This window comes from Lissotriton helveticus, chromosome 9 (genome assembly GCF_964261635.1).
Source record: "Lissotriton helveticus chromosome 9, aLisHel1.1, whole genome shotgun sequence".
Lineage (NCBI taxonomy): Eukaryota > Metazoa > Chordata > Amphibia > Caudata > Salamandridae > Lissotriton > Lissotriton helveticus.
The window spans coordinates 1,168,709,455-1,168,737,343 of NC_136070.1; the positions used below are offsets into that span (position 1 = coordinate 1,168,709,455).

General features: G+C 41.2%; 1 protein-coding gene across 7 annotated transcripts in view; it reads right to left on the minus strand.

The window, feature by feature from the left end:
• PRKCD (protein kinase C delta) overlaps window positions 1-27,889 on the minus strand; it is a 408,906-nt gene that overhangs the window by 22,207 nt on the left and 358,810 nt on the right. For 2 of the 7 annotated variants that reach the window (XM_078661636.1, XM_078661632.1), the window contains 3 exons: window positions 2,468-2,485; window positions 2,197-2,308; window positions 1,192-1,328 (listed from right to left, as the gene is read on the minus strand). In XM_078661636.1, the coding sequence (XP_078517762.1) occupies window positions 1,192-1,328; window positions 2,197-2,308; window positions 2,468-2,485 (267 nt within the window). The remainder of the gene's footprint in view (window positions 1-1,191; window positions 1,329-2,196; window positions 2,309-2,467; window positions 2,486-27,889) is intronic. The other 5 variants (XM_078661638.1, XM_078661635.1, XM_078661637.1 and 2 more) reach the window with 3 other exon arrangements.

Below are 27,889 nucleotides of genomic sequence, written 5' to 3' on the forward strand. Positions count from 1 at the left end.
GAAAGTGCGCTTTATCACAGCGATATAGAAAGTCTGTCCATTGTTCCATTCGCCAATATATTAACCCCTTCCATGCTCATAACGAGCTGAGCTCGTCATGAGTTGCGCCGCTCGCGTGCTCACGACGAGCTCAGCTCGTCATGTAACGTGGCTTTTAGAAAAAAGCCGCACAGCGCAAAAATGACCGCAGCACGCATGCGGTTAAATGTCTTTGAATCAGGTGGCTGCATTGGCTATTTAAGCTACATCACCCTCGCCTCTCCACACCATTCTTTCTTAGATTTACAATGGTAGAGTTAGTGATGCTCCTCCCTTACCTTGGTAATTTAGCAATCCAGTAGAAGGCCATACAACTGCACTTCATATATATTTTAGAGTTAAAAGCAATTTTCCTAAAGAACACCCATTCTCATATGCAACTGGTAGAATTTGCTACCAGCGATCTTAAGAAATTGTGACCAACTCCTTGATTTCAGAAGACACTCAGTACCTGTTCAATTGGCGTAACTGTTTTGTCAGTTGCACTTATATGCTACAATTGCTTTATAAATTTCAGTGCATGATGACTAAGATGGGCAGATGTGCATCTTGGCTGGCTTTCTAAGAACCATAGATGAATTCTGTTTCTTCTTTATTGTGCAGCATGACTGACACCATATCCATCCAATGTTTCAGATGTTTTAAGAGTAGCCTGAACCAATACAGAGTTCCTCTTAATCCCACCTAAATAGGATACTATTAAAACCATAGTCTTATGAGTACAGATTCAAGTGCCAGTGACAGATGCAGCAAAATCATTAAGTTTAACTATTGTTTTTCTTGCCAATTCTCGAACATTGCTCCACATTGTCTCTAATACAATCTCAGCCCTTTGCAACGCTAAACGCAAAGACTAAGTATCTTCACATTCAAGAGGTTCTGGGTTCAATGTTTTTGTAATATATCTGATGGTAAATGTCCACATCAGGGGAAATAAAAACAAGATATTAATGTATTCCCTTTATCTATCTTATTATAATGACTCAATACGTAGGGTGGCATTGTAATATAGCTCACTGCCATGATATTTAGAGTACAAAGCCCCTTTCTCAAAATGAAAACATAACAGCAGTTTCAGCATAGATATATTCACATATGTAACAATGTGGAAGAAAAATGCAATCATCATTTTCTTTGCCATGTCTTGCATACCTTTCCAAAGCTCCCTTTTCCTAGTACTTTGTGGAAGGTAAAATTCTCAATGGCGATGCGGCTGCTTATGCTAGAAGGCCTCGCCGGGGCTGGTTTGGGAGTCATTCCTTCCCATAGCTTATCATATCGAGAATCTGCTGAAGAAACACATTTATATAATTATCATCAGCAGAACCGAAACAATTTTCGTGTTTTCCAGCAAAATTTGTGGTGCATCTAGGACACAATCCCTTTCAGTCTGGTTTCATCTTTATTAACTTTATCTGTAGAGTAGATTGATGTATATAAAACTACTGTATTTAATTGGTGGATTCATGCAACTACATATAAAGTCTTGATCAGAGCAAATAGTCTTTAGCTCAATAAATGACTAATATTCAGAGTGAAGGGCTGAGATCCTTCCTCACTGGAGGACTGCAATGTGTATTAAAAATCAGACGTTTTATATACCAGATAAATTAATTTATCCAACATATGCTAAAATAAGTATGCACGGAACACTGTTTAAATTCAATAGAATGGTGAAACTTAGTGAGAATCGGCAATAAAATATGATCGTACAAAAACTGAAAGAAAATAAGAGATTACTATTTTCCATGAGCAAGACAGTCCTTGGTTGAAACATGTTGGCTTTCTGTATTCGACCACTTTGTACAGAACTTCAGGGATTAGCTTGCAAAATATAGAATGGGAATCGTCCACCAGCTTTGGCACAAGCATGAAGAGCTAAGCGTCGGAATACCACACACTATTGTTTAGCTTAAATACAAATATATTAAAAACAAATCTGGCACACGAGTGAAGTAAAGCAAATGAAGTTTATTCACCAACCAAACAAGATGACAAAAAAAGTAATCAGAAATGAGTGGTCTTAAAATATTCATCTGAAATTATGGAGGTCAATATTGAAACATACAACTCTTTTCTCCATCCCGCAACCATTCCCAATCATTCTCCATATGCTTCTTTTCTGATAATGTCCCCAAATCTATAAAGACCTCTTACCAGTGCTGTCCTCGCCCCGGGCAGGTAGAAGTCCTCGCCTACTGCTGAATTCCTCGTAAACCCCAATGTTTAGGCTGTCACTCGAACCACTATCTGACTTTCTGCTCGATTTCTAGAATCAAATAGATAATATCTGAGAATGCAGCTAGACCATTACGATGTGTAACATTTAGCAACGTGGCACAGACTTGTCAACGTTGATGCATAAGCGTCAGCACAGATTTTTCTTTTTTTTTCTGAAGCAAAAGCACACATAGATAAAATGTCTTACCCCCATTACACTGTTTCTCTGAATCAAAGGGAAAAGACAAATAAAATATTTGATTAAGTGAAGTGTTAGGTCAGCATCCTTCATATAACTGAAATTCTGTTTTGCTCCGATACATTTTTTAAGCTATACCTTATACGGTTGCCTAAAATCATACCCAACAAAGAGTCATAGATGATCTATTCCTTAACAGTCCATAAAGGACATTTTAGAAAACCATGTTCTGAAATTATTTCCAGTCTGTTTATTCATGACAAAATAAAGATTCCATCAACTAAATCATTATTAGGATAGTCATTATTAATTTAATACAAGAGTGCATTGTTCCCATGAACTGGGTGTACTGGCACTGAACCATGGTGGTGCTGAAGGAGTCGCTACACAAGGCTAGACAGAGGAGGCGACCAGCACAATTTTCAGATGTTTCCCTAAACACTCATTTTCACCCTCTCCAAAAAAGGGAGCAAAAAGGGCATTCCATGCTTGTACACGTAAAGTAGAAAAAGGGAGGTCACCATCTCTGACCAAATGAAGCCTGGGAATGAAAAGAATATCAGGCATGGAGAAAAGAAGAGTATGGGTAGGAATGTTGTGGGTGATAGAGCTTTGATGAACGTAAGACCCTAGTTTGATCTTTGCTAAAGGGAGCCAGCATAGGGAGACTTCTTTTAATACAAACATGTTTAAGGTGTCTCCAATGCCAGACTCTTCACTTCACAGTTACTTGAAAGACTTTAAAATCAACTCGCTGTCATTCTCCTTTACTTTGAAATTGAAAAAGAAACTGGCCAATCTTTGAATGGCTTTTTCCACCAGTTAGGCGAGTGGTCCATAAAGCCTTAATTTCTAAACCTGAATTGCTTCCATGTTTAAAACAGTCCAGCATCTGATTTTCAACTTCTCCGAATGCTCTCGGCCAGTTCCAAGAAATGTTTATTGACATTTATGTTTGATGATGAATGCACTATTTTACTACATAACTATAAGAGGGGACAAACAAGCAGGTCTGGGGACCACAGGAAAAGAGTGATGCTTCTACTGTGCAGAATCTGCTAGTAGCCCCGCTCATCTTAAACACTCTACAGAAAGGCACCAGGGTCGCACGCAGCATGGGACACACAAGCAGGGCTCTTCTGGGAGAATAGAAATCTCCTGATGAAGGACTCGAGTAGCCAAAGTCCCTTGCACTTACTCTACCAACGAGACTGCCCATCTTTTAGCAGTCTACAAAATTCATCTAGGCCTCTTCTGAACCCATCTAAACCAAGGTAAGGCAAGTCCATCACTGGACTCTTTGGGCAAAGCATTGAGGTACCTTATTACCTTCTGCTTCTGTGATATTTGTGTCCTAAATGCCATATTAGAAAGAGTTATAGAACTGTGTTTTCTTGTTGGTTGCTCCCTCCACCTATCAACCTGCTGTGTATTCCTGCACTCTTTTACCTTTTTATTTTATTGTCCGACAAATTTTACTTACAAAGCCATTTTTGAATGAGTGGTGTAGGATACAGGGATTCTCAGAATATGATACCCTAGGCCTGGTCAGGTGTACCCACGAAGCCTTGGTAAACATAACTAATCTTGATCTTCATTCCAGAATCATGACCAGAGGCAGTAGTGGGATAAGTGGCTCTTAACATTTGACTTATACAGCCAAACTTAGTGAAACTTACCAATGGGGAGATTCATTCCCAAACTGAAAAGAGATGGGGGAATTATCAGTACCTGATACTACCCAGCAGGCTTTTGAATTGTCACCTTTACTTTTGTGGTATTTCTGGAGACATGTTCTTCTGTCCTTCCCACCCTGAGGTGACCTCGGACTTATGGTGCTTATGAATGCTAAAGTGAATGGTATTATGTGTTTTAATTGTTAACACATTTTTAGGGCTCGCCTGCTGATGCGCATAGCGCATAGCTGGCGAAGCTCTAAAGCGGCTTATCCAGGGTTTAACCAAGCACGATTCCCCTGGCGATCCCTTGCAGTGCATGTGCTTTTTAGGTCATTGCGCAAGCGCAAGCCCTAAAAAGCGCGTGCACAATGTCACCAGCCGCCTGCCTGCCTGCCTCGCATTAACACATCAAAGGCAGCTTCTCAGCGTGCGCTCATCCCCTAATTATTCACGGCTGGCCGGCCGTACTTTCAGTTTCACTGCCGCGTTTCCTTTTACACACTTCATGGGCCCCGTGTTACACAACTACTAAAGCAGCTGATTCTCTGACACTCCAGTACCAGCTTGTGCTGAGCACAGGTCATTCATTGGACTACAATTACTTCGGCGTCCAGTGAAGAAACTCTCTTTGCGTCTAGTGTGCACATACTATTTTGATGTTCAGCAGGATTGTACGAGTGACGTCAGCTTCATTCTGCGTGGTTCAAGGCAAAGGCGCGCAGGACCAACGATCCTTGCCCAATGTTCCATTTATTTATGGGCCATTATTGCTTAACCCAATTGTTATCAATCCTATTTTTTTCTCCCATTTATCGAGCAGGTGAATAAAGGCAGCAACAAAGGAAAACACGGATTTCACTTTTCTCTCGTTACTAATCTGTAGGGCCGCCCTTTCAACCCCGGAAAGCGAGCCTCGGTTATTGAATTACACGACTGAGCGGCTGCCACCTCCCTCCGAGCACCTCCCAGTGACCCGCCACATTACCATAATGCCACTCGCCTACTTCCCTGCGCCCCCTTTCCCCGGGCGTGTCCGCCTCAGCCGGGCTAGGTGCCATTCAGCAAGGCTGCCTGCACTGCAGAGGAACCCAGAAGGAGATGGGCACGTCTCTCTGCTGCTCTCGTGCTCCCTTCTAGGCATGCAAATTAGGGTTGTGCTTACTTGCATACGCGCGTGAAGTCTTACATAGACTGTAATTATTGGCCCCTGTAGTCCACAGCTTCCCGCATTTCCTTTGCTTACACCCTCTTGAAGTTCCCACCCCAAAGAACTTATAAGTATTTCCTGAGTTCAAGTTGTTGCTGACAATGAATGCGCTGATTTCTCATCAGCTAACTCTTAAACCGTTTTTCTCGTGAATCTGAAACTGGGGGGTTGTTGGGGACTCTCTCGTCTATAAAACAACACAAACAAGCATTGGCAATAGCAACAGGTCTGGAGTTGGCTAACAGCCTTTTTGCATTCTCAATTCCAGTTTTGTTTTGACATGTTTTTTTCACACGTTATTGTTGGACCGACTCCAGGGCTCTATCACCAACGTAAGAAAAAGTTGGCCAAAAGCAAAAATATTTGTAATCTCAACAAGCACACGTTCGCGGTAGTCCTTTGCACTTTATGTGCAGATGTGTAATTTATAAGACCAATAGCTCAAACTTTCCTAATGCGAGCCCTATTGCATTTCCAATGCTTGTTATTTCATTGGTGAGAAGAACTGAATATCTGCTCATAATCTGTAAAAAAAAAAAAAAAAAAGAAAAGAAAAGAGGAAAAAAAGGAACTGGAGCGTTTTGCCTGGTAATAACCCAAAGAAGGCTGGTTCTGAGGTATATTTAACAAAAATTACGTCTCTGATTGATTAGGTCGAAACACCCTTGCAACCTGATCATGTTAAAAAGGAGCGCTTTGTCACGGACACAAATCTCTACGAAGCAGCTAGTAAAGTCAAGAGAGCCATAGGCCAAAAAAGAGCTAACATATGTACATGGTAAAACAACTGAACATTCATTTTAAGAATCCTCCTTGATTGGTGGCACAGATAAGCAATGTGTGGGGAACAGCAGATTAGTGCCAGAAAATTCTATTCGTTCGGACAAAATTATAGTCTGTAATGTAGAATACAGAAATCTTTAACACGTCCTGCCCAAAATACACAAAGATCTGTTCAATCCCCCAGGCAGACCGATTGTGGCCTCTATTAATAGCCTTCTAGAGAACATAGCAATATATATCAATTCCTTTTTAGCACCCCTAGTCAAGTTCAAGTTCGGGCATTTGTATAGCGCACTACTCACCCAGAGGGTCTCAAGGCGCTAGGGGAGGGGGTTCATTATTATTTGTCGAATAGCCAGGTTTTAAGTTCCAGTCAAGACCTCACCACCTACATCCGGGACACTCAGGATTTTTTTAAGACGGATCGAAGGCATTACATGGGAACAAGATATGCTCCTTATCACTCTGGACATAAGTTTATATAGGTGTATTAATCATCAAGACGGACTCAAAGCTGCTGAATGCTTCCTGAATAAGAGACAGATGAAATTTCTGAAACATAACAAGATGCGCCTAAACAGGATGACCTTTTACCTAAATAATAACCTCTTTACATTTGCAGGCCAACTTTCCGCAACGACTCGGGACCGCGATGGGCACATGCTTCGCCCCCAGCTACGCAAATCTTTTCGTGGGCTGGTGGGAGAAGCACATGGCCTGGGGCAACCCAATAATCTATGGATCGACAAGATAACTTTGTGGACGAGATATATCGACAATATTTTTGTTTTTTGGCGTGGCAGCCGCTCCTCAGCTGAGAAGTACGTTGCCTCACTGAACAACAATGTTCTGAATCAATGCCCTCACCAGAGCCATCGGAAGTTGACTTTCATGAAGAAGGGGATACACCCCTTACTCCCGCTTCCCCTTCCCCCCCTAAAATATGGACTTGTCAACAACGTATGAATAAAGCTTTTAGGGGGGGAACACTTGGCTAATGCAACTTCAATAAAGAGGAAAGCCGGTAGCATCCCGGCCACCTTACAACAGGCCAGTAAAGTGTTCAAAAAGGGGCGTGGCACCCGGGGAAAGAAGGGATGTGTACGCGAGGCTGATGGTTCAAATACACACAGTCCGTTAGACATTAGCTCTCAGGTAGGGTCGGAGCAGATGTCACGTGACCTGGAGAATCGAATCGTATCGAAAATTGAAGAAAAGTTATTAGAATTATTGAGACCCATCTCTTCTAAACTCTCTGAAATAGACTCTAGGCTTGATAGAATTGAACATCAGTTGTTTTCCCCCATAGGTAACTCACAGAGAGGAGGATCTAGTAAACCTATTGCCCCGACCGGGCCCATGTGGCCCATGCCTATGCAGATCCCCACAGCGGTTGATGCGGGGGGTATTGCAACCACCAAGGCACCCGCGCCGAATGCTTGCGGTAAGCCTGGCCCGCTTTCTAATGAAAGACCAAGGGATGGTCCCCGGGATGGTAAAACTGAGGCACCGGGTCGGGGGATTCATGTACATCAGCTTACAACAGATAGGTTAAATCTTCCCCCCGAGGCAACCCCATTTACTGTCATTTTGACAAACGTTCCCCCTCTACAGAATGGTGTGGATGAACATTGGATGTCTTGGCGAAACAAGGCGCTACACCACGTAAACAATCTGACTGGTTTGGGGATCTGTTTATTTAAAGAATTTAAAATGACACGTAGGATCCCTTGGGTAGGGAAGCCTGCTAAAACCTTTAGAGGGGACTGTGTAATTTTGAACTTTGCCTCACCGCAGATTGTTAAATTGATCTTGGAGAGGGCGGGCACGAGGCATGGCCTAGAGGATGGTATTGGTATTGTACCCTTAGGGTTCTTCTACAGAAACCCCCTAGCTGTGACAAATGAAAGGTCAGCACGCAGGCATCCACCCCAGACACGAGGCCCCTGCGATTTGTTTGTACCGGTTCAAAATAGATTGCAGGTATTTTCAAACCTGGAAGAAATTGACTGACTAGCAACCCCAGGAGCATCTATCATCGCTGTCCAGCCAAATGGGGACCAAAGGAAGGAATTATTAGGAGCAAGTACTTCCTCCAAAGAGAGGGTCGGTCTGACTGAAACTAAAGAAGGTACCAAGATTCTAACTTGGAACATTGCAGGCTTAAAAAACAAACTAGACGATGTCCTATGGAGAAACTCCTTATGTGGGGCTGACATTATTGGGTTGCAGGAAACATGGGACACTGAGAATTTGTTATGTCTAGATGGCTAGATGTCTTTATTCCAGCAATTGCCTCTAGTATGGGGAGGGAAAAGGGTGGGTTAGTGACTTTGGTTTCCGCTAGTATCCCAGGTAGCTATACTAAATTGGACACGGGGTCACCGCACTGTTTGGCACTGCAAATTGCTTCTAGTAATGTGGGCACTATTTTGATCATTAATTTTTATAATTCATTTGACAGAGCCACTGCTATTGAACATTTGGTTAGTTTAAATAATTTCCTTGACAACTATAGAGAAGCCCACACAGACCCTTTTTCGGTTATTGTCTTAGGAGATTTTAATGTACACGGTTGCCCTGATAATTGTCAGGTTATGGACTGTTTAGGCCCCCTGGACCAGCGAGATTTCCACCTTGAGCACTCCCTGTAAGGAGAATTTTTGGAAGCTTTAATGGCTGACAATGGATTAATACTCCCGTGTATATGGAGAGAGGCTGTACCCACCTTCAAAGGGAACGGAACTTCATCAACTATTGATTATATTTTTATTAGTTCTGTGCTGGGTGCCAAGGTCTGTGGATACACAGTAATCTGGTCTACATTTAGTGACCATAATCCAGTGGTCCGGACGATGGTGGATGTGGTCGAGAAACCGGAAACATGTAACAGGAAAATAGACAAAATGGATATCCGGCCCACAGGTCAGGCCCGCAGAATCAGATGGTGCCGAGTAGTACCTGGAGATTTTCATACCACCCTATTAACTAAGGTTGGAGTAGAGCTGCGTATCTGCATGAATGAGCAAGCTGGGGACAAGGAAGTTCTAGAGGCATACACTAAAGTCTGTTCTCAGGTGGGGGATGACCTCAAACGGCCTAGCAAGGCACAAGATTTAGCCGGGGAGGTGTGGTTTGATCATAACTGCTCGCTAGCACTGCGGAAGCTGATGGAGGCCCTGAAAAGAAATCCAGTGGATAAGCCCACTGTGGCAGCTTTAAGGAAAGCCTATAAAGTTGCACTGGAAAATAAAAGACGCAAAATCAGAGGTGAGGCATGGGACGAGCTAACTTCTATTGACGTCCTCAAAAACAGTTCCAAATTTAGGGCAGTGGCCAATAAACATTTCTTTAATGATTCCTGCAATGGTCAACTAGATTGTGGTATCCAGGAACAGGTGTGGTGTTCCCATTTTCAATCAGTTTATGAAGGACCAGACTTGGGAGGGTGGCCATTTCCCTACCCATGCATGATCCTTATACTTTATCGGTCACCGAGATAGAGGTGGCAGAGGCCATCAGCCAGATGACAAGTAACAAGGCTCCCGAACCTGATGGCGTCCCAGCAGACCTTTTTAAATCGGATGTCAAGACATGGTCAAAGGTCTTATGTAATGTTTTTAATAGGGTGGGCAAAACAGGTTTGCCGGGAACCTGGTTTGAATCTGTCATAGTACCCATTTCTAAAAAGTGAAATAGAGGGGACCCTAGCTGTTATCGACCCATTTCCCTTATTGATTCTGCTGTTAAAGTCCTCGGTCGGATGGTTTTATGTAAACTCACAGGGTGGCTGGCAGAAACTAATACCCTTTCGGGTCTGCAATTCGGGTTCAGGAAAGGGCGAAGCACAATCGATCAAAGTCTCAACCTTCAATTACTAATTGGAAAGTACACAATCGCCAAAAAGGGCACCCTATACTTAGCCTTTATGGACCTTTCCTCTGCCTTTGACCGTGTGAATAGGTCTAAATTATGGGTGATGCTCCTTCACCTAGGCGTGGATAAAAACATTGTGTACTTCCTTGCTGACCTACAGAGGGATCTATCGGCCACAGTGAGATATGACCGCAAGGGTAATTGTACAGGGAAGATCTGTATTGCCAATGGTGTTAGGCAGGGGTGCATTTTGGCTCCCCTGCTCTTCACCCTGCACATTAATGACCTAGGCTCTGTTTTAACGGAGGTTTGCAAGGACATACCGAGGGTAGGCAAACGATTAATCCCGGCATTGTTATATGCGGATGATGCCGCCCTTTTAGCACGTACAGCGGTAGGGCTGCAAAGCCTTTTAAACTCATTTTCTGCTTTTATGAAATCTATAGATCTCAGTGTAAACTTTTCCAAATCACATGTCATGATGGTGGGCACTAAAGTGAAGGGGGTAAAATCTCTGCATTGCTAAGGGAATGTGCTGTCTAGGGTATCAACTTTTCCATATCTAGGCGTTATCTTTGATGACAAGGGCACATGGTCGCCTCAGATAATACCTAAACGTAACGTTTTAGCGAGATCCATCTTGGCAGTTTTGGGCTTTGCCCGTATATTGGGTGTTAAACCATTTCAAGCCCTGCTAAAGATATATGACGCCAAATGTACCTCCCTTACTATGTATGGGGCAGACATCTGGGGTTTTAAGAATGTGAAGGCCATTCAAGTGGCAGAGGATACATTTTTGAAAACCATTCTATCTGTTCCTCAATCCACATCTGGTTATATTCTCCATCAGGAGTGTGGAGTTTGTTTCTTGGAAGACCGAATAGCCGTAGCTCCTCTTATAAAATGGAATTCTATCTGGCTAAACCCCGAGCTGGAGATGAATCAAGAAATCCTATGCGATTGGCCATCGCATACCCTGGCTGAGTTATGTCCATAAATTAGCTGTCAAACTGGGTCGCCCAGAACTATTTAACTCGCCTGATAAGTTAGTGAAAGGGGACATTAAGTGGGCCAAGGACTCCTACAAGTTGGCAGCTTGCTCGGCCAGAGAAGACAGAGAGCTGGGTAAACCGACTGTAAGGGCACATCTACTATTAAAAACCTCAGATGTGATTGAGCCATACCTGAATATTGTAAATAATGCTAATCATCGTTTTTTACTGACTAGATTCAGGTTGAACCAATTCCATCTCCTTTTTTCTGAATCTCCAGGGTGGATAAGGGAGGAAGAGTTGGGGATTTGCTCTTGTGATGGCTTTTCCACCAAAGACACTATGCATTTTCTTTTCTTTTGTGAGCACTTTTACCCCATACGTAAGCGTTTCATTATCCCTCTTATAAAAGATAAAGGTTTTACACAAGTCGAACCGGCCCTTCTTTACTTGCAGCTACTCTCTAATGTGTGGGAGATCTTGAATATAGCCAATTTCCTCACTGTGGCTGTAAGATTAAAGAATTTTTTTAATGGAAATAGTTATTATAATGATTTATGAAGAAATTAACTGTGACTGAGTATACTCTTTTTTTATCCAATTGGTTTTAAAGGATGTTTTTAAATTGGTATGATAATATGTACTGTATACATTGTCAGTGTGTACTTTTCTATTGTATTTTTACTTTTTTAGTCATCTTTTGGTCTTGACATAAAATGTTTAGTATACTTTTATGGTTTTTATTATGAACCGAATAAAGTATTTTTGACTGACTGACTGACTGATTCACGAGTCACATCAGTGACACCTCTGTGACCTACTTAGATCTGGAGGTATACATTGAAAATGCCACCTTGTCGACATGATTGTTCAGGAAACCCACGGCGGGAAGCGCCGTCTTACACGCAAGAAGCCACCACCCAAGAAGTCTTATAACAAATATACCATTTGTGGAGCTACTGCACCTTAAGCGCAATTGCACCACCGTCCAGGGCTTCAGACAGGCCAAAGAACAGGCACTGCAGCGATTTAAAGAGAGAGGCTACACCAATGATGATTTGCACCAGGCAGAGACCAGTGTAGAGGAGATCAATAGGGTAGACCTACTAGTAGCGAAGGGACCCAGTAAAACCATACAGGAGGGCCCTGTGAGAATGAGAACTAGCTACAATGAAAAGTAGAGTAGTATTCTACAGATCTTTAAAAAGAACTGGCCTATTCTGCATACAGAGAACATCCTTAAGAACAACCTTCCTGTACGTCCACTGGTTACATACAAACAAAGTCCTTCATTGGGGAATCATCTGATCCACAGCCACTATGATTCAATCCCCAGGGTTAAAAATCAAATAACTTGTGGATTTCTTCCCCTGTAAGTGATGTAAGGCCTGCAAACTTAGCAGTAAAACTATCAACTTCCAAGGCATATCAGCAGACCCTAGGCCTGTCAGAATGATCAAGCAGTTACTTAACTGCAACTCTGAATTCACGGTTTATTGCCTAACATGCCACTGCTCTAAACGATACATTGGGAGCACCATTCACCCAACAAAAAACGCATCCTTGAGCATATGCGTGCTATCACAAACAAAGATGCAACCTATCCGATTGCTTGTCATTTTGAAAAATTCCATCAGAGCAACGAGGACCTCCTCAAATTTTGCTGTATAGACCAGGTAGAGGAGCATGATAGAGGAGACAGGGTGCGAAAGCTTTGGATTTTGGAGTCAAAATATATTATCAACTTCCAAACCAAAGCTCCAACAGGGCTCAACAATGATGAGGAGATGTGGGTGCACTTAGACTAAATTACAGAAGAAGAACACATAAGCTTATTAAACTGAAACATGGAATATCTTAGTTTGAGGCACCACACTCCCATAGGCTTGATGCATTGATTGCCCATTCAGGGTTCAACTATGAAGACAAAGGGGTTATGCTCATATTTAGTGTATAGAAACAAAAGCAAATAACTTTGTTTTTAGCATATAACTTCTGTATTTATAGAATGCTAAATATTTAAGTATTGGAAACCATCCATAAACGTGTATACATTAATTATGCAGATATTCAGTGTATACAAAAAAAAGCAAATAACTTTATTTTTAGCAGATCATTTCTGTATTTATAGAATGCTAAATAATCAAGTATCTATAAATGTGTATACATGAATTTTCCTAACCCGTAAAAAAGTTGCAATCATGTTTTTTTTTAATTATGCACATTTCACTAAAGCACTTTTTGTAATATTACTCATGTAAATAGCATGTTCAAAGATGGCCGCCATGAATTGTACATCGAATGATGCACAAGTCCGTCTTTGATGTTTAGTGATAACACGTGATGTATTGCTATTTTAAATACTTTCCTGATGCAGAGCAACTGACATTGAAGAAGCGTAAGGCGAAACGCGTCTATAAGGGGTGGTCTGCACAATAAAGCATCTAGCTTGAATAACTTTCCGTGTGTGCTCTCCACTTTTGGATATATATATATATATATATATATATATATATATATATATATATATATATATATATATATATATATCTCAAAACTCGCAGCTCCCAACTTCAGGAACAACCAGTGGAGACCCCAGTTAGTGGCAGCAGATTTATTCAAGAGCGGTAGCCTGCCAGCAGGAACTCCCTTAAACAAGTTAAAACACCATGGATCCAGCCAAACACGTTTCGAGAGTAGATTCTCTTCATCAGTGGCTACTGGAATGGCGAGGGGAAAGCAGCTTGTTGGCACCTCCTACTTAAGCTTCTACCTGCCCATGTGGGCGTGGCCCTCGGGCCTTCTGGGTGATGTAGTCCGTGCCAGAAAATAAAACACAGTGGGTGCGCTTTCACCTTGTCAAATGTCCTCATAATTTCGGTGTAATTGTCTTAGTGTCCCCGCTCCGCTTCTCATGCCGTCGCTCCCGTTGAAAGCGGAACACCTTACTGCATAGGTGTAGGCTCTGTCTCCCTCCGCTGTGGAGCAGCGTGCAATGCGGGAGCGACGGCATGAGAAGCGGAGCGGGGACACTAAGACAATTACACCGAAATTATGAGGACATTTGACAAGGTGAAAGCGCTCCCACTGTGTTTTATTTTCTGGCACGGACTACATCACCCAAAAGGCCCGAGGGCCACGCCCACATGGGCAGGTAGAAGCTTAAGTAGGAGGTGCCAACAAGCTGCTTTCCCCTCGCCATTCCAGTAGCCACTGATGAAGAGAATCTACTCTCGAAACGCATTTGGCTGGATCCATGGTGTTTTAACTTGTTTAAGGGAGTTCCTGCTGGCAGGCTACCGCTCTTGAATAAATCTGCTGCCACTAACTGGGGTCTCCACTGGTTCTTCCTGAAGTTGGGAGCTGCGAGTTTTGGAATATATATATATATATATATATATATATATTACCTACTGGCGGTCGCCAGTAGGTATATATAGTTAGGATTTTTTCTCTATGGGATTTTTGAAAATTCTATGTCTAATAACTTTGGCGGACGGAATTGGCTGAAATTTTCAGGAAAATGGCACATTTTGTTTCTGAGCAGCCCCTGAAAATTGGGGGGGGGGGTTCGTCCAGGGGGGGTCGAGAAAAAAGGGGGGTCCCAAAACGTGTTTTTAACATTGAGTTTTCCATAGGGCGGTTGGCCTCACTTTTAGCCCGAACGGCTGAATGGATTTGCACGAAACTTGGCAAAATTGTAGGGACTGGTAGCCCGATGTGCCTTTTGTAGGTCTCAATATATGTGCTCCAGTGGATTTTGAGAAATTAACGTTTAAAAAAAGATATATATCTGTAACAGCGGACCGGGCAGCGCTCCAGTTCGCGTACTTTTCGCGCAACGGAGCTTTGTGAAGCGAAGCTGATTGGTTCTCCGGCGTCTGTAAACATTCCAAACAGTCCGTAGCGGCCGCCATCTTGTCTCTCGGTAGGATCGAGAGACAAGAGGAGGCCAAAGCGAAGGGGCACATGACCATAAGGGGGCATAGTAGATTCTCGCTGACCCCCTAGGTTTGATGTAGAGGTTTTAAAAGGGCCCCGCGGGGCAAAAAAAATAAAAATAATAATAATCGAACGGCTGAATGGATTTGCACGAAACTTGGCAAAATTGTAGGGACTGGTAGCCCGATGTGCCTTTGCTAGGTCTCAATATATGTGCTCCAGTGGATTTTGAGAAATTAACGTTCAAAAAAAGATATATATCTGTAACAGCGCTCCGCTTCGCGTTACGGAGCTTTGCGAAGCTGATTGGTTCTTCGGCGTCTGTAAACATTCCAAACAGTCCGTAGCGGCCGCCATCTTGTCTCTCGGTAGGATCGAGAGACAAGAGGAGGCCAAAGCGAAGGGGCAAATGACCATAAGGGGGCATAGTAGATCCTCCCTGACCCCCTAGGTTTGATGTGGAGGCTTTAAAAGGGTCTCGCAGGGCAAAAAAAAAATATATCGTTTTTTTAGTTTTTTTTGCGTGGAGTGCGCCCGGTTCGCGAACCGGGAAGCGTTCTGGGGAGCGTACTTTCTTGAAAATTAGTGAAAAAAGTTAGAGTAAAATAATAATTGTGAGTGATCAGATGTAGGGTAGCTCTGAGAAGAGATTTTGGGTTTATGGTACATTTAGGCACTTATAAGTAGGTACCAATGCACAGTCTTAAATTCAGAGTGAAAATTCTGTTGCCCTCATCTGAGAAGTGAACTCCATCTCCTCTGTAGATATCTTGCATGTAGTAACGCAAGTTATTGTTGTACAGGGAGCCCATTCCATGGTCTCTCATGTAAGCTGAAACAGATTTGTTTACATGCTTCCTCGATTTCTCAATTTGTGGACAAAATTGGTTCGACCACCTCCATTTTTGTCTTTGGCATATATTTGAATATACCAAGGCAGTCTGAGGAAAAAGTGCCATCAATTGCTCAAAGGTGTCCTTTAAAAGCATTTCCAGACCTACCCCAGTCAAAGTGCCCAAATCATTACCTCCACAGTGCACAATTAACAGGTCAGGTTTTGGCAAATGCATAAAGGTTTTCACCAATGGTATCAATTGGTGACATTTTAATCCTCTGTGGCCAAACCACTTAATTTCCACATCTTGTAAATTGAGGTTAGGTAAATTCCTGTTTTCAGCGTACCTCTGAGCCCAATAGATGTAACTATGTCCAACAATCCAGACAGAAAACATGGCGAGAGAAGGTTCTCCTGCAGTCAGATGAAGTGTGGCAATGAAATGGCAGTTGAAAAAATGAGAGTGTAAAATGAAAAAAACTGAGGAGTTTCTGTGTTAATGAAGCAGTAAGAGTGATTGGTGGATTTTGATTGCTGAAAACAGAAAGTTAGGGTGCATGGATGAGTTCGTTGAAAGATGTATTTTGAGTGGCGAAGAAAAAATCATTAAATGAAAGATTGCACTGGATATGCAGGTGCACTGAGAGTTCAGAGTTCAATTGCAACATTGTTGTGTGAACTTGGAAACACCAGAGGTCTTGCAAGAGGTGGTTGCTATGCAGAAAAAGCAGATAGGGGGCAGAGGGGGGAAGGGTTTTGATTTGAAAAAAAGTGAGGGAAGAGTTTTGATTGGGTGACATGAGAGATATGTGTGAAGAATTACAGCATTTCTGTATTTTTGATAGCTGCAGACTCTGGAGTGCATACCTTTTGCTCTGCTGAAGACAAATTGGTGTGTTTCTGAGACTGTTTTGAAACTCAAAGTATTTGCTAAGGTGAGAAAAGATTTCTTTAATTTGGATAGAAAATAGTGTGCTTTAAGGAGAAAATTATGAAGAAAGTTGTGTTTTTCAAATGTTGCTTTGTCTCAAGTGTTTTACAAATAGATTTTGTTTCTTTGAGAAATTGTAATTGGAGAAAATGTGAAGTATTAGTACTGACAGGGTTTTTATGTGCATAGGAGCTGTGGAGTGTTTTCAAATTATGACTTGTAAATCGTTTTTGAGAAAAAGCAATGGTTTTAATATTGATGACAAGGATATAATGGTGTCTGCTTCTTTATAAGGTAATTGAGAGTCTCTGATGTTATTTTTCCCATTTCAATGTAAGAAGTTTGTCTGTGGAGCAAATTGCTTGTAAATATGCTCCCACCTGTGCATGGCAAATTTAGATTTTGAATGTTTGCGTTACATAGGCATGTTAAAGGTGACTGAAACATGCTGCAAAGGCAATCAAAAAACGCTTTTATGTGTCTTAAGGACATTTTAAGTCATTTCCCCATGTGCAGTGTTTTCAAATTATGAGTTGAAAATCGTTTTTGAGGTAAAGGAATGTTTTCAAAATTTATGTGCGCCATATGCCCCCAAATTTCTTTTTCAGGGGTGCAGCAGGGTGTTCTTGAGACACTCCTGCACCCTCGGAAAAATTCGTAATTTGCAATGAGGTAATTGCTAATCGCAAATTGCACCTTCATTCCTATGGGCCTCCTGCTGCATGGAAATGAATGGGTAATTTGTAATTAGCAAATAGCTCATCGCAAACTAGGAATGGTAAAGAATCGCTATTTATTCCTTAAAGTTCGCTATTTAGGAAATGCAAAAAACTTTGATGATACATATGGCGGTTCATCTCTAACAAGATAAGAAGCATAGGGATAGATTTATGATGACTGGCGCATCACCAGGGATGTGTTAGTCATTCTGTGCCGCTGTTCCGTCACCTATGGTGTGCTACATTTACAATGCGGCGCATCATGGGGCAAAAACAGCACAGATGCGTGACGTATCTGTGTCGTAAAGGTGGCGCATTGCTGGAGTTGTATCGCAAGTGTGATGAAGCTCCAGCAAGGCTCAGGGGTGCCCCTGTCGCAGGGTTTCTGTTCTCACACAGAACTGTGGACAGAGGATTGGAACCTCGGCGAATTAGGGTGCCCCAAAACTCACCTTAGTAATCAAAAACCCCTTAGCAAGCTAGGTACAGTGTCACATTGGATATAACAAACTCTCAATGTTTAGACAATCCAGAATATGAACTTATAGTACCTCAGGATACGTGGAACTCATGAACAGTCGGTCGTTATATATTTCTTAGAAACCAGAACATGGAGTTAAGAAGAACACATGTGTATTTGAAATGTTTATTTACTAATGCCGTCTTCTCAGGCGTAGTATCTTAGATAATACAAGTACACATATTATCAGTAGCAAAATTACCAGCATAGTTACTAGTACATAAAAAGCGAATGGTGACAGTATGTTAACATGCTGTAAATGAATAAGAGTTAGCAACACTTATAAGCAGCCGCGGGCCGTGGAGGGAGTTACGGTGGGGCAGGGAGGCGGGGAGGGGGAGGGGCAGGGTGGAGAGGGCTCCACCCTGCCCCTCCCCCTCCCCGCCTCCCTGCCCCACCGTAACTCCCTCCACGGCCCGCGGCTGCCTATATCTCACCCTCCCTAATACACATATTATATTATTTGCTAAGAAGGTCTCTTTGTGTTGGTTTAGGGCGTGCCCATACTTTAGTGTCTTAGATTTGAAGGAATCACATCAGCATACACCAGCTCTCTCTTCATGTGAACCGCATCAAGTGTTGTGTATGTGTGTTCGGCAAAGCAATATAAAACCCGCCTCATGCCCAGAATTGGCAGAAGCTGCACTTATGTTATGAGTATGAAGTCGTGGAGATCAGACCTCATAACAATTCTGTATCGTGTTGTTCTTGAAACTTCAGCACTCGCTGTACAGATATAGTTTAACAAGTAAAGCAGATAGTAGAGCAATAACATATTATTCTCATGTAAATCACGATGAACTATTAGGTTGAAAGCCAAAGCAACAACTAAGTGTCGTGTGCAGAAGTTGCAAAAAAGGAAAAATGGCGTTTAAACCGGTAATGAGCCCATGCTAACTTAACACGGTGTAAAGATATCCAGGATCTACATGACACCTCCCCATGATCCGGAAACGAACTGAATAAGATAATAGAAGTGCCATCTCATGAGAGCAGATTGCAACTTTATATGTGGACGGTCCGCAAGGTAAAACATTAAAAACTAGGAAAATTTAATGCTAAAGAAAAATAAAACAGCCAACTACTTTATCGAGGCTTAAGCCAATAGGCAAGCTAAATAATAAAACCTTGACAAATAAGTCAATGAATTGTCAATGAAATGCTAGTACTCAGCATATCAAACATGAAAAAGGTCTATGACATAACTGTGTATGCAAAATAAGCTGCAACAGCCTCTAATAGGAAGTCACCGTCTTCATCCGAAAAGAGTTCAGCCATCCAATTTAAAAGCGGAAAAGAACATACGTGCTCTCCCAGCACCGGATCCTCTATCACCATCAGAGGACGGCTCGGTGGGTTTTCAAGAAAGCTCTGTTCCAAGAAAGACTGTGTTGCCGCCAGTAAATTCCAGGGACCAATTAGTCCATGCATCAATGCCACAGCCATAATCCTTTCGCCAGGACAAACCAACTCGTGAGTAATGATAGGACTCATCAGCTGATTAAAGTCGACGTCAGGAGAAACCGGTCCGCAGAGACACAAATCAATGGCCCAATCGAAATCACAGGTCAGGCAGTGAAATACAGGCTGGACACAGGTGAAGTAGGAGAATCGAAAAGATAATCCATATGCCGTGCTTAATATCGCCAACGGCATTGTGCCATAATATTCAAGCATGCGATTGCGGAACAGCGTCAGCAGCTGCAGGGCGGGAGCTTGCACAGGAGGGACATCCATATTTAAAAATGTAAAAAAGCACAAGAGCGTCCGCTGGTAATGCAAGTAAAAATGGGAATCCACCAAGCACAGTGGAAAAAATAGAATGAAAGAAAGCAGGGATGACTCCAAAGATTTTCTCAAATGAAGTCACGAGACCACTGGTAACAACTTTAAAAAAGTGCGCCAGGCCCTTTGTGGAGGACGCGTTAGAGATAGCCCGAACCATCTTGCTGAAATGGAAAGGCGAATCTGTATTTAAAAGGATCTGCACCTCTGTACGGGTGTTCGCTATGTGAAGCACGAAAGTTTCACGGGCCGAACTCAAGGCCACCTCTCTCTGAGACAAAAGAGCTCTTATTCTTGCCATGCCGTTGAAATGTGCTCCCAAGGTTGGTATTTGTGGCCAGATTGAAAACTCCCTATGTTCATGTGTGGGAGGAAATAGAACATTTCTGCAGCAAATAACCCGTTCACTTACTGTTACGATAAAAGGAATACTTTTAATTAACCCAGAACAATCTTCATTATTGAGCATCAAATAACTACCATTTTCCAACAACTTGAACGTGGGGATGATAGCAGGAACTGGCGTGCCTTGCAACACGCAAGCCATATTTGGTCGGTGTTTGTTGCATGAACCGTGTAACTGTATGTGCCTACACATTAGTGAATGATCTGGCATCTCAGTGCATTCCTCTCCATTCAGATAAACTTCTTGATCATCTTTGAAAATCTGTATGTGTATGGAAGCGACCAGACCTCATGAAGAAAACCACTACCTAAAGGTTCATAACGACCTATTGGTATATATTTCATACAATTTGAAAACTTATATAAAGCAAAAGGCAGCGTTATTAAACCGTGGATAAGGCACGTTGCCAAAGCAGCCAACCTTTTGGATTTATACTGGAAATGTTAAAGGAAGAATTACGGAGTAGGGCCTGTAAATCTTTAATGGACAACCGAGTAAAATTACTCCAACCATCATATTCCTCTAACTCCGGGATAGTAGGGGTGTTTAATTTTTTAGAAGTAGCCAATCCAAAGCATTTGGTCTGGGAAATTGTTTCATTCACAAACAACATATGATTTGGGATGAGACATGCACGGTGCAAAGCCTCAGTGCCTTGTACCTGCCAGGTTCGTGAACCCCAAACTGATGTAGATCCTGGATATCTTTACACTGTGTTAAGTTAGCATGGGCTCATTACTGGTTTAAACGCCATTTTTCCTTTTTTGCAACTTCTGCACACGACACTTAGTTGTTGCTTTAGCTTTCAGCCTACCTGCGTCAAGATCTATGCCTGCTTCAAGCAGGCGCAGGGTTTTGATGTAGCTTTGTCCTATCTGATTGTAAATGCGGCACACCGTGGGTGGCAGAGCAGCGGTGCACGTTAACTGGTGCATCCCTGGGGATGTGCTAGTTAATATAAATCTGCCCCTTTACATTTAATTATGTGCAGGGGACACAGAGTCGGTGAGGTTTATCCAAGGTTAAGAAGAGATGAGTCCTGTTCAGTGAAAAATTGGAGATAGGCTTCACCTCCTCTGCTCCTCAGCATCGTTGGACATGGTTAAATAATAGCTGCAAAATGTTACTCTTGTTAAACAATTTTACTATTATAATCTCTGAGATTTGTCTCTTACTGTGCAACATCTCATTGTTGTGATCTTTCTTTAAAGATAAAGACAACATCAACATGAGCGACAATCAGCAATCAGTTGATTTCGACCTCATCATTGAACTCGTAATTGAAACATCAGTGGATGTTGATCCCTTGGATGATTTCAATCCTGAGGATGAAGAAGAACGTGATGAGGATGCAGATTTGTCAGAATTGTATGACATAGGATGGGAAGCTGACGTGCTTGAGCCTATGGAACTATAAACATTTATTTTATAAATTTATAATAAATAAAAAGTAAATATGTAAACCGTTTAATTTAAAAATAAAGACACCTTCAAAAACAGGTTATGTGTAGTGTCTTCAATAAAATATTAAAATATGGTCATAAAATTAGATCAGATTCATATATAAAACAGGACAGGTAAAATGAATATAAATTCCATTTCTTTTCTGCTATTTCTGTATTCTAAATTTGCCATGTACAAAAAATTCTTCTATGTAAAAATGTTAAGTAGTGTGTTAAGTTTTTGATGACTGTTATTAATTTACTGTTGGGTAATAGTGGTTAATAACATTTTTTATTATATTTTACCACAGATTCAACTGCAGATTATTTCAAGATTTTAGGATGCCAAGCAAAGAAAGAGTGAGAAAGGCTGCAAAACGTCAAAGACAGCAGGTGAATGAAAAAAAGCAGCAGTCCTCTAACAAAAAGATTTGTCAAGTCACCAAGAAAGCACCGGGTAAGAGTACAAAAACATTCATAAGAAATATCTCTAGTAAAAAAAATATTACTACAGAAAATGTTTCAGTCCAGAAAAGGAGAAGCAATTCAAACGGTAAGGAAAGGCCAATGAGAAATGTTACTGCTAGAGTAAGAGATAACTCTATGCATGAAAGTAGAAGGAAACAACAGTTTAGGGACATTCGTAAACGAATGTTCCGCAACAGGATAATTGGCAATTTGTTAAAAAATATTAAGAAAGGTCAACAGAAAGTGGTTTTTTATAAGAGAAAAAAAATAGTTGAGAAAGTTATTGATCAGGCATTTGAAATTAAACGTAAGTTATTTATTTTGACAATCAATAGAATTAGGAAGCTAAACAAGGCAATTTATGATTTCAAAAGAAATAGTAGATGGAAGAGAATAGTTAATCGTAGTAATTTTTGTGAAGTTTTTTCTGGAGAATGGATGCATAGTTCAAGCTCTGAGGCATTTTTTAATGAGGAGAGTTATTTCCAGGATAATGATTTGGTGCATGCAGTTGACACCAGTGGTCGAGCTTATGAAGTGAAAGATGGTTGTCCAGTTGAAAAAGAAAAACTTGTGACAACAGAGATAGAAGAGGTGTTAGGTAATGAGGTTTTAGGGAGACGTCCTAAGGGTCCTGTGTACACCTGGAAGTGTAGTAGTATTTACAGTGTACGACAGGATTCCATCAATTTGCTTTGTGATTTTATACGGTCATTTAATAAGAAAAGTTTGAAGCAGAAAATGAAGTTGTTGCAAGAATTAGATCCTTGCAGAGTGAGAGAAGTGATAGGTTTGCATGGTCATTCACTGGCTTGTCTTTCCAGGAGAGTATGCCAGAGTGTTTTTCATCATTTCAGGATGCTAGCAGTGCATCATAATAAAGTGAGGAAATTAGTTAGAATGTTGTATTATGCTAAGAGTCCAGCAATTATGCTTAAACAATTATGCGCTGCTCTTTTGCATGGTTCTGAAATAGATGTGAAGAATATATGTGAAGAAATTGAGTTTTGTTACTTTGGAAGTAAAGAGGAGAATGTTGAAATTGACCAAGAAGAAGAGAGTAATGTGGAAGATAGTGTACAGGTTTCCAGTACAGATAATTTCCAGAGGGAAATTGCGACGTTTGAGGTGAAATCAAGTGAGAGGCCAAATTTCACTTGTGTGTGTTGTCGAAGCACTTATTATAAGAATCAGACTAAGTTAGTGGATTTATATGGAAAAAGTGAAAGGGAAAATAATAGTGAATGGAAGGATTTTACAACATACTTGATGGTAGAAAATTGTTTTGATTTGGGATTGGATCAACGTGTGTGTACTTATTGTTGTAACAAATTAAATCAAAACCAGATGCCTGCTAGAGCAGTTCATAATAATCTGGAATTGGTTGAGATTCCTTCTGAATTGAAGGATTTAAATACTTATGAATCTATTTTGATTCAAAGTATCCATCCCTTTCAGGCTATTGTAAGAATGGAGCCAAAGACAGGGAAATTGCCTCCATCAGATTTACAGAGAGGATTAAAGGGAAGAGTTGTTTATTTGCCTCTAGATTTGAAGAAAAACATTAACACAATTGGAGTAGAAAAAGTGGAAGAGGAACCTCTTGTTATCTTAGTTAATGGGGTTCCGACAAAGAATAAGAAAATATGGCAAGATTTAGTAGATGTTAGGAAAGTCAAAAGGGCAACATTGTATTTGAAAAAATATAATAAATACTATAAAAATGTATATGTTGCAGAAGAGGAAGTAAGTGAGGAAGAGGATATCGATTTGTGTGCTGGTCAAATTGAGAAAGTAGAACCCTGTACTAGTGAAGAAATATATGAACATTATAGTGTTCATCCTTTGCATTCCAAGGAAGTCATGGGGAATGCTATTGAGTTGTTTCAAATGAAACAAGCGAAAGGGAGTCCCATTAGTGTTTGGGAGGAAAGTTTGGAAGCTCTGTGTTTCCCACAGCTTTTTCCAACAGGTCAGGGAGGAAGATATGATGAGCGACCTCATCAAATTCCTGCTTCTGAATACCGGACTTTGCGATTGTATGCAGGAGATCCTAGGTTTCGACAATGCATTCCTTATTTGTTTCATCTCCTGTTTGAAAGCGATCTGTCTGGACTGTCATATGCAGTGAACCACATCTTGAAAAGTGGTATACACATGCAAAACATCTCGGCAAGTGACTTTATGGATAAAGTCAATGTCCAAGACAGTATTTTGGATTCTCACCTGATTAATCTCATGGCGTGTCAGCGTGGTACTAATGAGTACTGGTACCGTCGTCATGGTGATTTAAAATGTATGCTGAGGAACTTAGGAACTCCCACATGGTTCCTCACTTTGAGCTGTGCTGAGTATGGCTGGGAAGACTTACTTGAATTTCTACGAGAGGCAAATGCTAACGTAGAAAACATCGAATTCAAGACACCCGGAGAACTGTGCTCTTTGGATCCAGTCAATGTATGTAGGTACTTCAATCATAGATTTGAAGGTATGATGTCTTTCATCATGAATAAGAAGAATCCACCTCTTGGAGAGGTGTTGGATTTCTTCTGGAGGAAGGAGTACCAAGCAAGAGGTGCTCCTCATATACATATGTTGCTGTGGATCAAGGATGCACCTAAATTTGGAACGGATGCAGAAGACTCAGTGATGAGTTTCATAGAACAGTATTCTACGTGTGCTGTTCCAAACGCAAAGGAGAAAAAAAGCCTAAGAGAAAAAGTTCTACGTTTCCAAAGCCATCGATGTGGAAAGTACTGTCGTCGTAAATTCCGGAACAAAGACAAGTTCTACACCAAATGTCGTTTCGGCTTTCCACGACCGGTGATTTCTAAAGGAAGAGTGAACAGTTTGATGTCTTCGCTGCGACATAATGTGATGAAGAAATCACCTAAAAACACATACAATTTGAAGAGGAACGAAGAGTCTAAGTACATCAACGACTACAACCCGGTGATTTTGTCCATGTGGAATGCTAACATGGATATACAGTTTGTGGCTGATAACTGTATGGCTGTGGCTCGGTATGTGACATCTTACATCACCAAAAAAGAGAAGACAGAATTGAAGGATATGTGGGAGGACATTTCCCATGAAAAGAGCCTCAGCAAGAAGTTGTACAGTTTCAGTCTGAAGATGTTGTCGCATCGAGAAATCGGAGCTTACGAATGTTCTGACCGGTTGTCTTCAGCAAGTCTCTATGCCAAGTCCAGGAGTATCGTTTGGGCGAGTGTTGGTCTTGCTGCAACGCGTAATCGAGTTCTGAAACCTGTGCGGGAAATTGAGTATTTGGCGGAAAAGGAGCCAAACAGTACCGACATTTTGAAGAGCAACATGTTGGATACATATTATCCAAATCGAAGCAGTCACCTCGAGAATGTTTGTCTGTATGAGGTTCTGCAAAATTACATATTCAAGAGGAACATCAAAGAAGATACTGAGAAAGGAGTGTATGCTGTAATAGGAAGTGAGGGATGTCTGGTCAAGCAAAGAAAATGCCACTTGATAAACCATCGAAAATTGAGTGGCGAATCTCCTGAAAAAAAGGAGTTTTTCTATTTAGCACTTTTGCAACCTTTTAAGCCTTGGCGTGCAGAAGAGGAACTGCTTGGAGATTTCCTTTGTTACGAAGACTCATTCAATGCTGCCAAGGAGACCATAGAATGTCCTGCTTTTCCCAAATATGTAGAAATGTTGAATGTGGAAATTGAGCAGGAAGCAACGATTGCAGCCGAGATTGCCAGAGACAGTTCTCAGGACAGTCAGAGTTCTGCTTCATTGAGTCAGGATCCACTAGGAGGACCTCTTATCGAAAATGAAGCTGCCACTGCTATGAATGAAGTGGAAAGAGCCATGGCACATGCTCAGGAGGATGCGGTTAACTTAGAAGAGTTGGAAAGACAACTCAACGTTGAGCAGAGGAAAATATATGACGAACTTACCATGCAAATTGATCATGGATTAAGTCATGACAAGAAAGAGTGCTCATGTACGTCGTTGAAGCCTGTCCGACTGTACGTGAGTGGAGAAGCGGGAACTGGAAAAAGTTTCCTTATTAAAGCAATTTCATGTTATTTGCAGGAAAGGACAGAGTCATCGCTGTCTTGTGTTGTCACCGCTCCAACTGGACTGGCAGCACATAACATTAAAGGGATTACTTTACATCGTTTACTGATGCTGCCAGTGGAGCATGACAACAAATTAGAATATCACAAGCTATCTGGAGATGCTTGTTTTGAAGTTTCAAGAGTCTTGAGGAAAATGAAACTTCTTATCATTGACGAAGTAAGCATGGTTTCCAATGTCATGCTTGCCTTTGTGCATTTGAGAATGCAAGAAGTTCTCAAAACAGAGTATGATGTGTTATTTGGTGGCAAACACATCATTGTTTTCGGAGATCTTCTGCAGCTGACACCAGTGAAAGGGCAACCTGTGTTCAAAATGCTCACGCATGAAGATACCAGGAAGTGCTTAGGGAGCATTGGCAACGTCAATATATGGTTAAACTTCAATTATGCTGAACTGCATGAAAATATGCGTCAGGCAAAGGATGAAGTTTACAAGATTATTCTACAAGATGTTAGAATTGGAAAAGTGACCGAGCATGGGAAAGAAGCTTTACATGCACGATTACTGACAAATTTATATCCAGACGAAGATGTTGTGCCTGAGAATATTTTTCAGAAAGTTACTGAGAAAAAATCTGGAATATGTTTGATGCCAACTCTTGCAGAATGTGCCAAATTCAACAACAAAATGTTGCATTTAGAAAAGCAAGAGATTGTGAAACTGGAAGCTATTGACAGAGTAGAGCATATGGGATCAACAATTATTTTGTCTGAGAATCTGAAAACAAAATTGGATTCATTAGAGAAGAGTATATCTAAAACTGCGGGTTTTGAAAAGACTCTGAATGTGTGCTTGAACTGCCGTATAATTTTAAGAAGGAATTTACATGTTGAAAGAGGTCTGGTAAATGGATCAATGGGTAATGTTGTTGATTTTGTGAAATACAGAAATAGAGATGGAATTGAATTTTTAAAAATTAAATTTGATGGCATTGAGGAAGTACAGCTAATTGCTCGTTGTTCTGCTAGATTTTTGCTTGTAAAAGACTTATATGTTCGTCGTAAGCAGTTTCCTGTTTGCTTGGCATATGCGGTGACAATCCATAAATCGCAAGGTTTAAGTGTAGACTGTGCATTGGTGAATATTGGCAGTTCTGTGTTCAAGGAGGGTATGGCATATGTGGCATTGTCACAAGTTAGAACTTTATCGGGATTGTACTTGATTGAGTGTGATGTCACAAACATTTGTGCGGATCTAGATTGTGTTAAGGAATACAATAGGTTAAGAAGAGAGTATGCGCCACATTTGCCTCAGTATCCTTTGTTTGAGAAACGTGTGGTAGGCCGGAAACGAAGAAATGTGACCAATACTGGGGAGGTTGTAGCAAAAAGACGAAAAGTTGATGAACCTGAAATTATAAGCAGAAACAAAAAGGATTCTGTTGAAGATGTTGTTGGTTTTCAATTTGAAAACAGTTCTGGTGTCAACTGCTATGCTAATGTAGTGGTTAATGTTTTGTTTTCTCTAGAAAATGTAAAAGAAGAGATTGTGGTCAATTCTGATCAAAGATTTTGCAGTTTGTTAAATTCTGTGTTAGAGAAATGTAGCACTGATAGAACAAACATAGAAAGTGTGTCTGAAATTCGAAATCTGTTAGACAGATGTTCAGGCCAAACACAATTCTCTCAAAATAGTCAGCAAGATTGTCAGGAGTTTTTAATGTATATGCTTGATGTATTGCATGATGAAGGTGTAGATGTAGATCAGCTGTTTGGGCT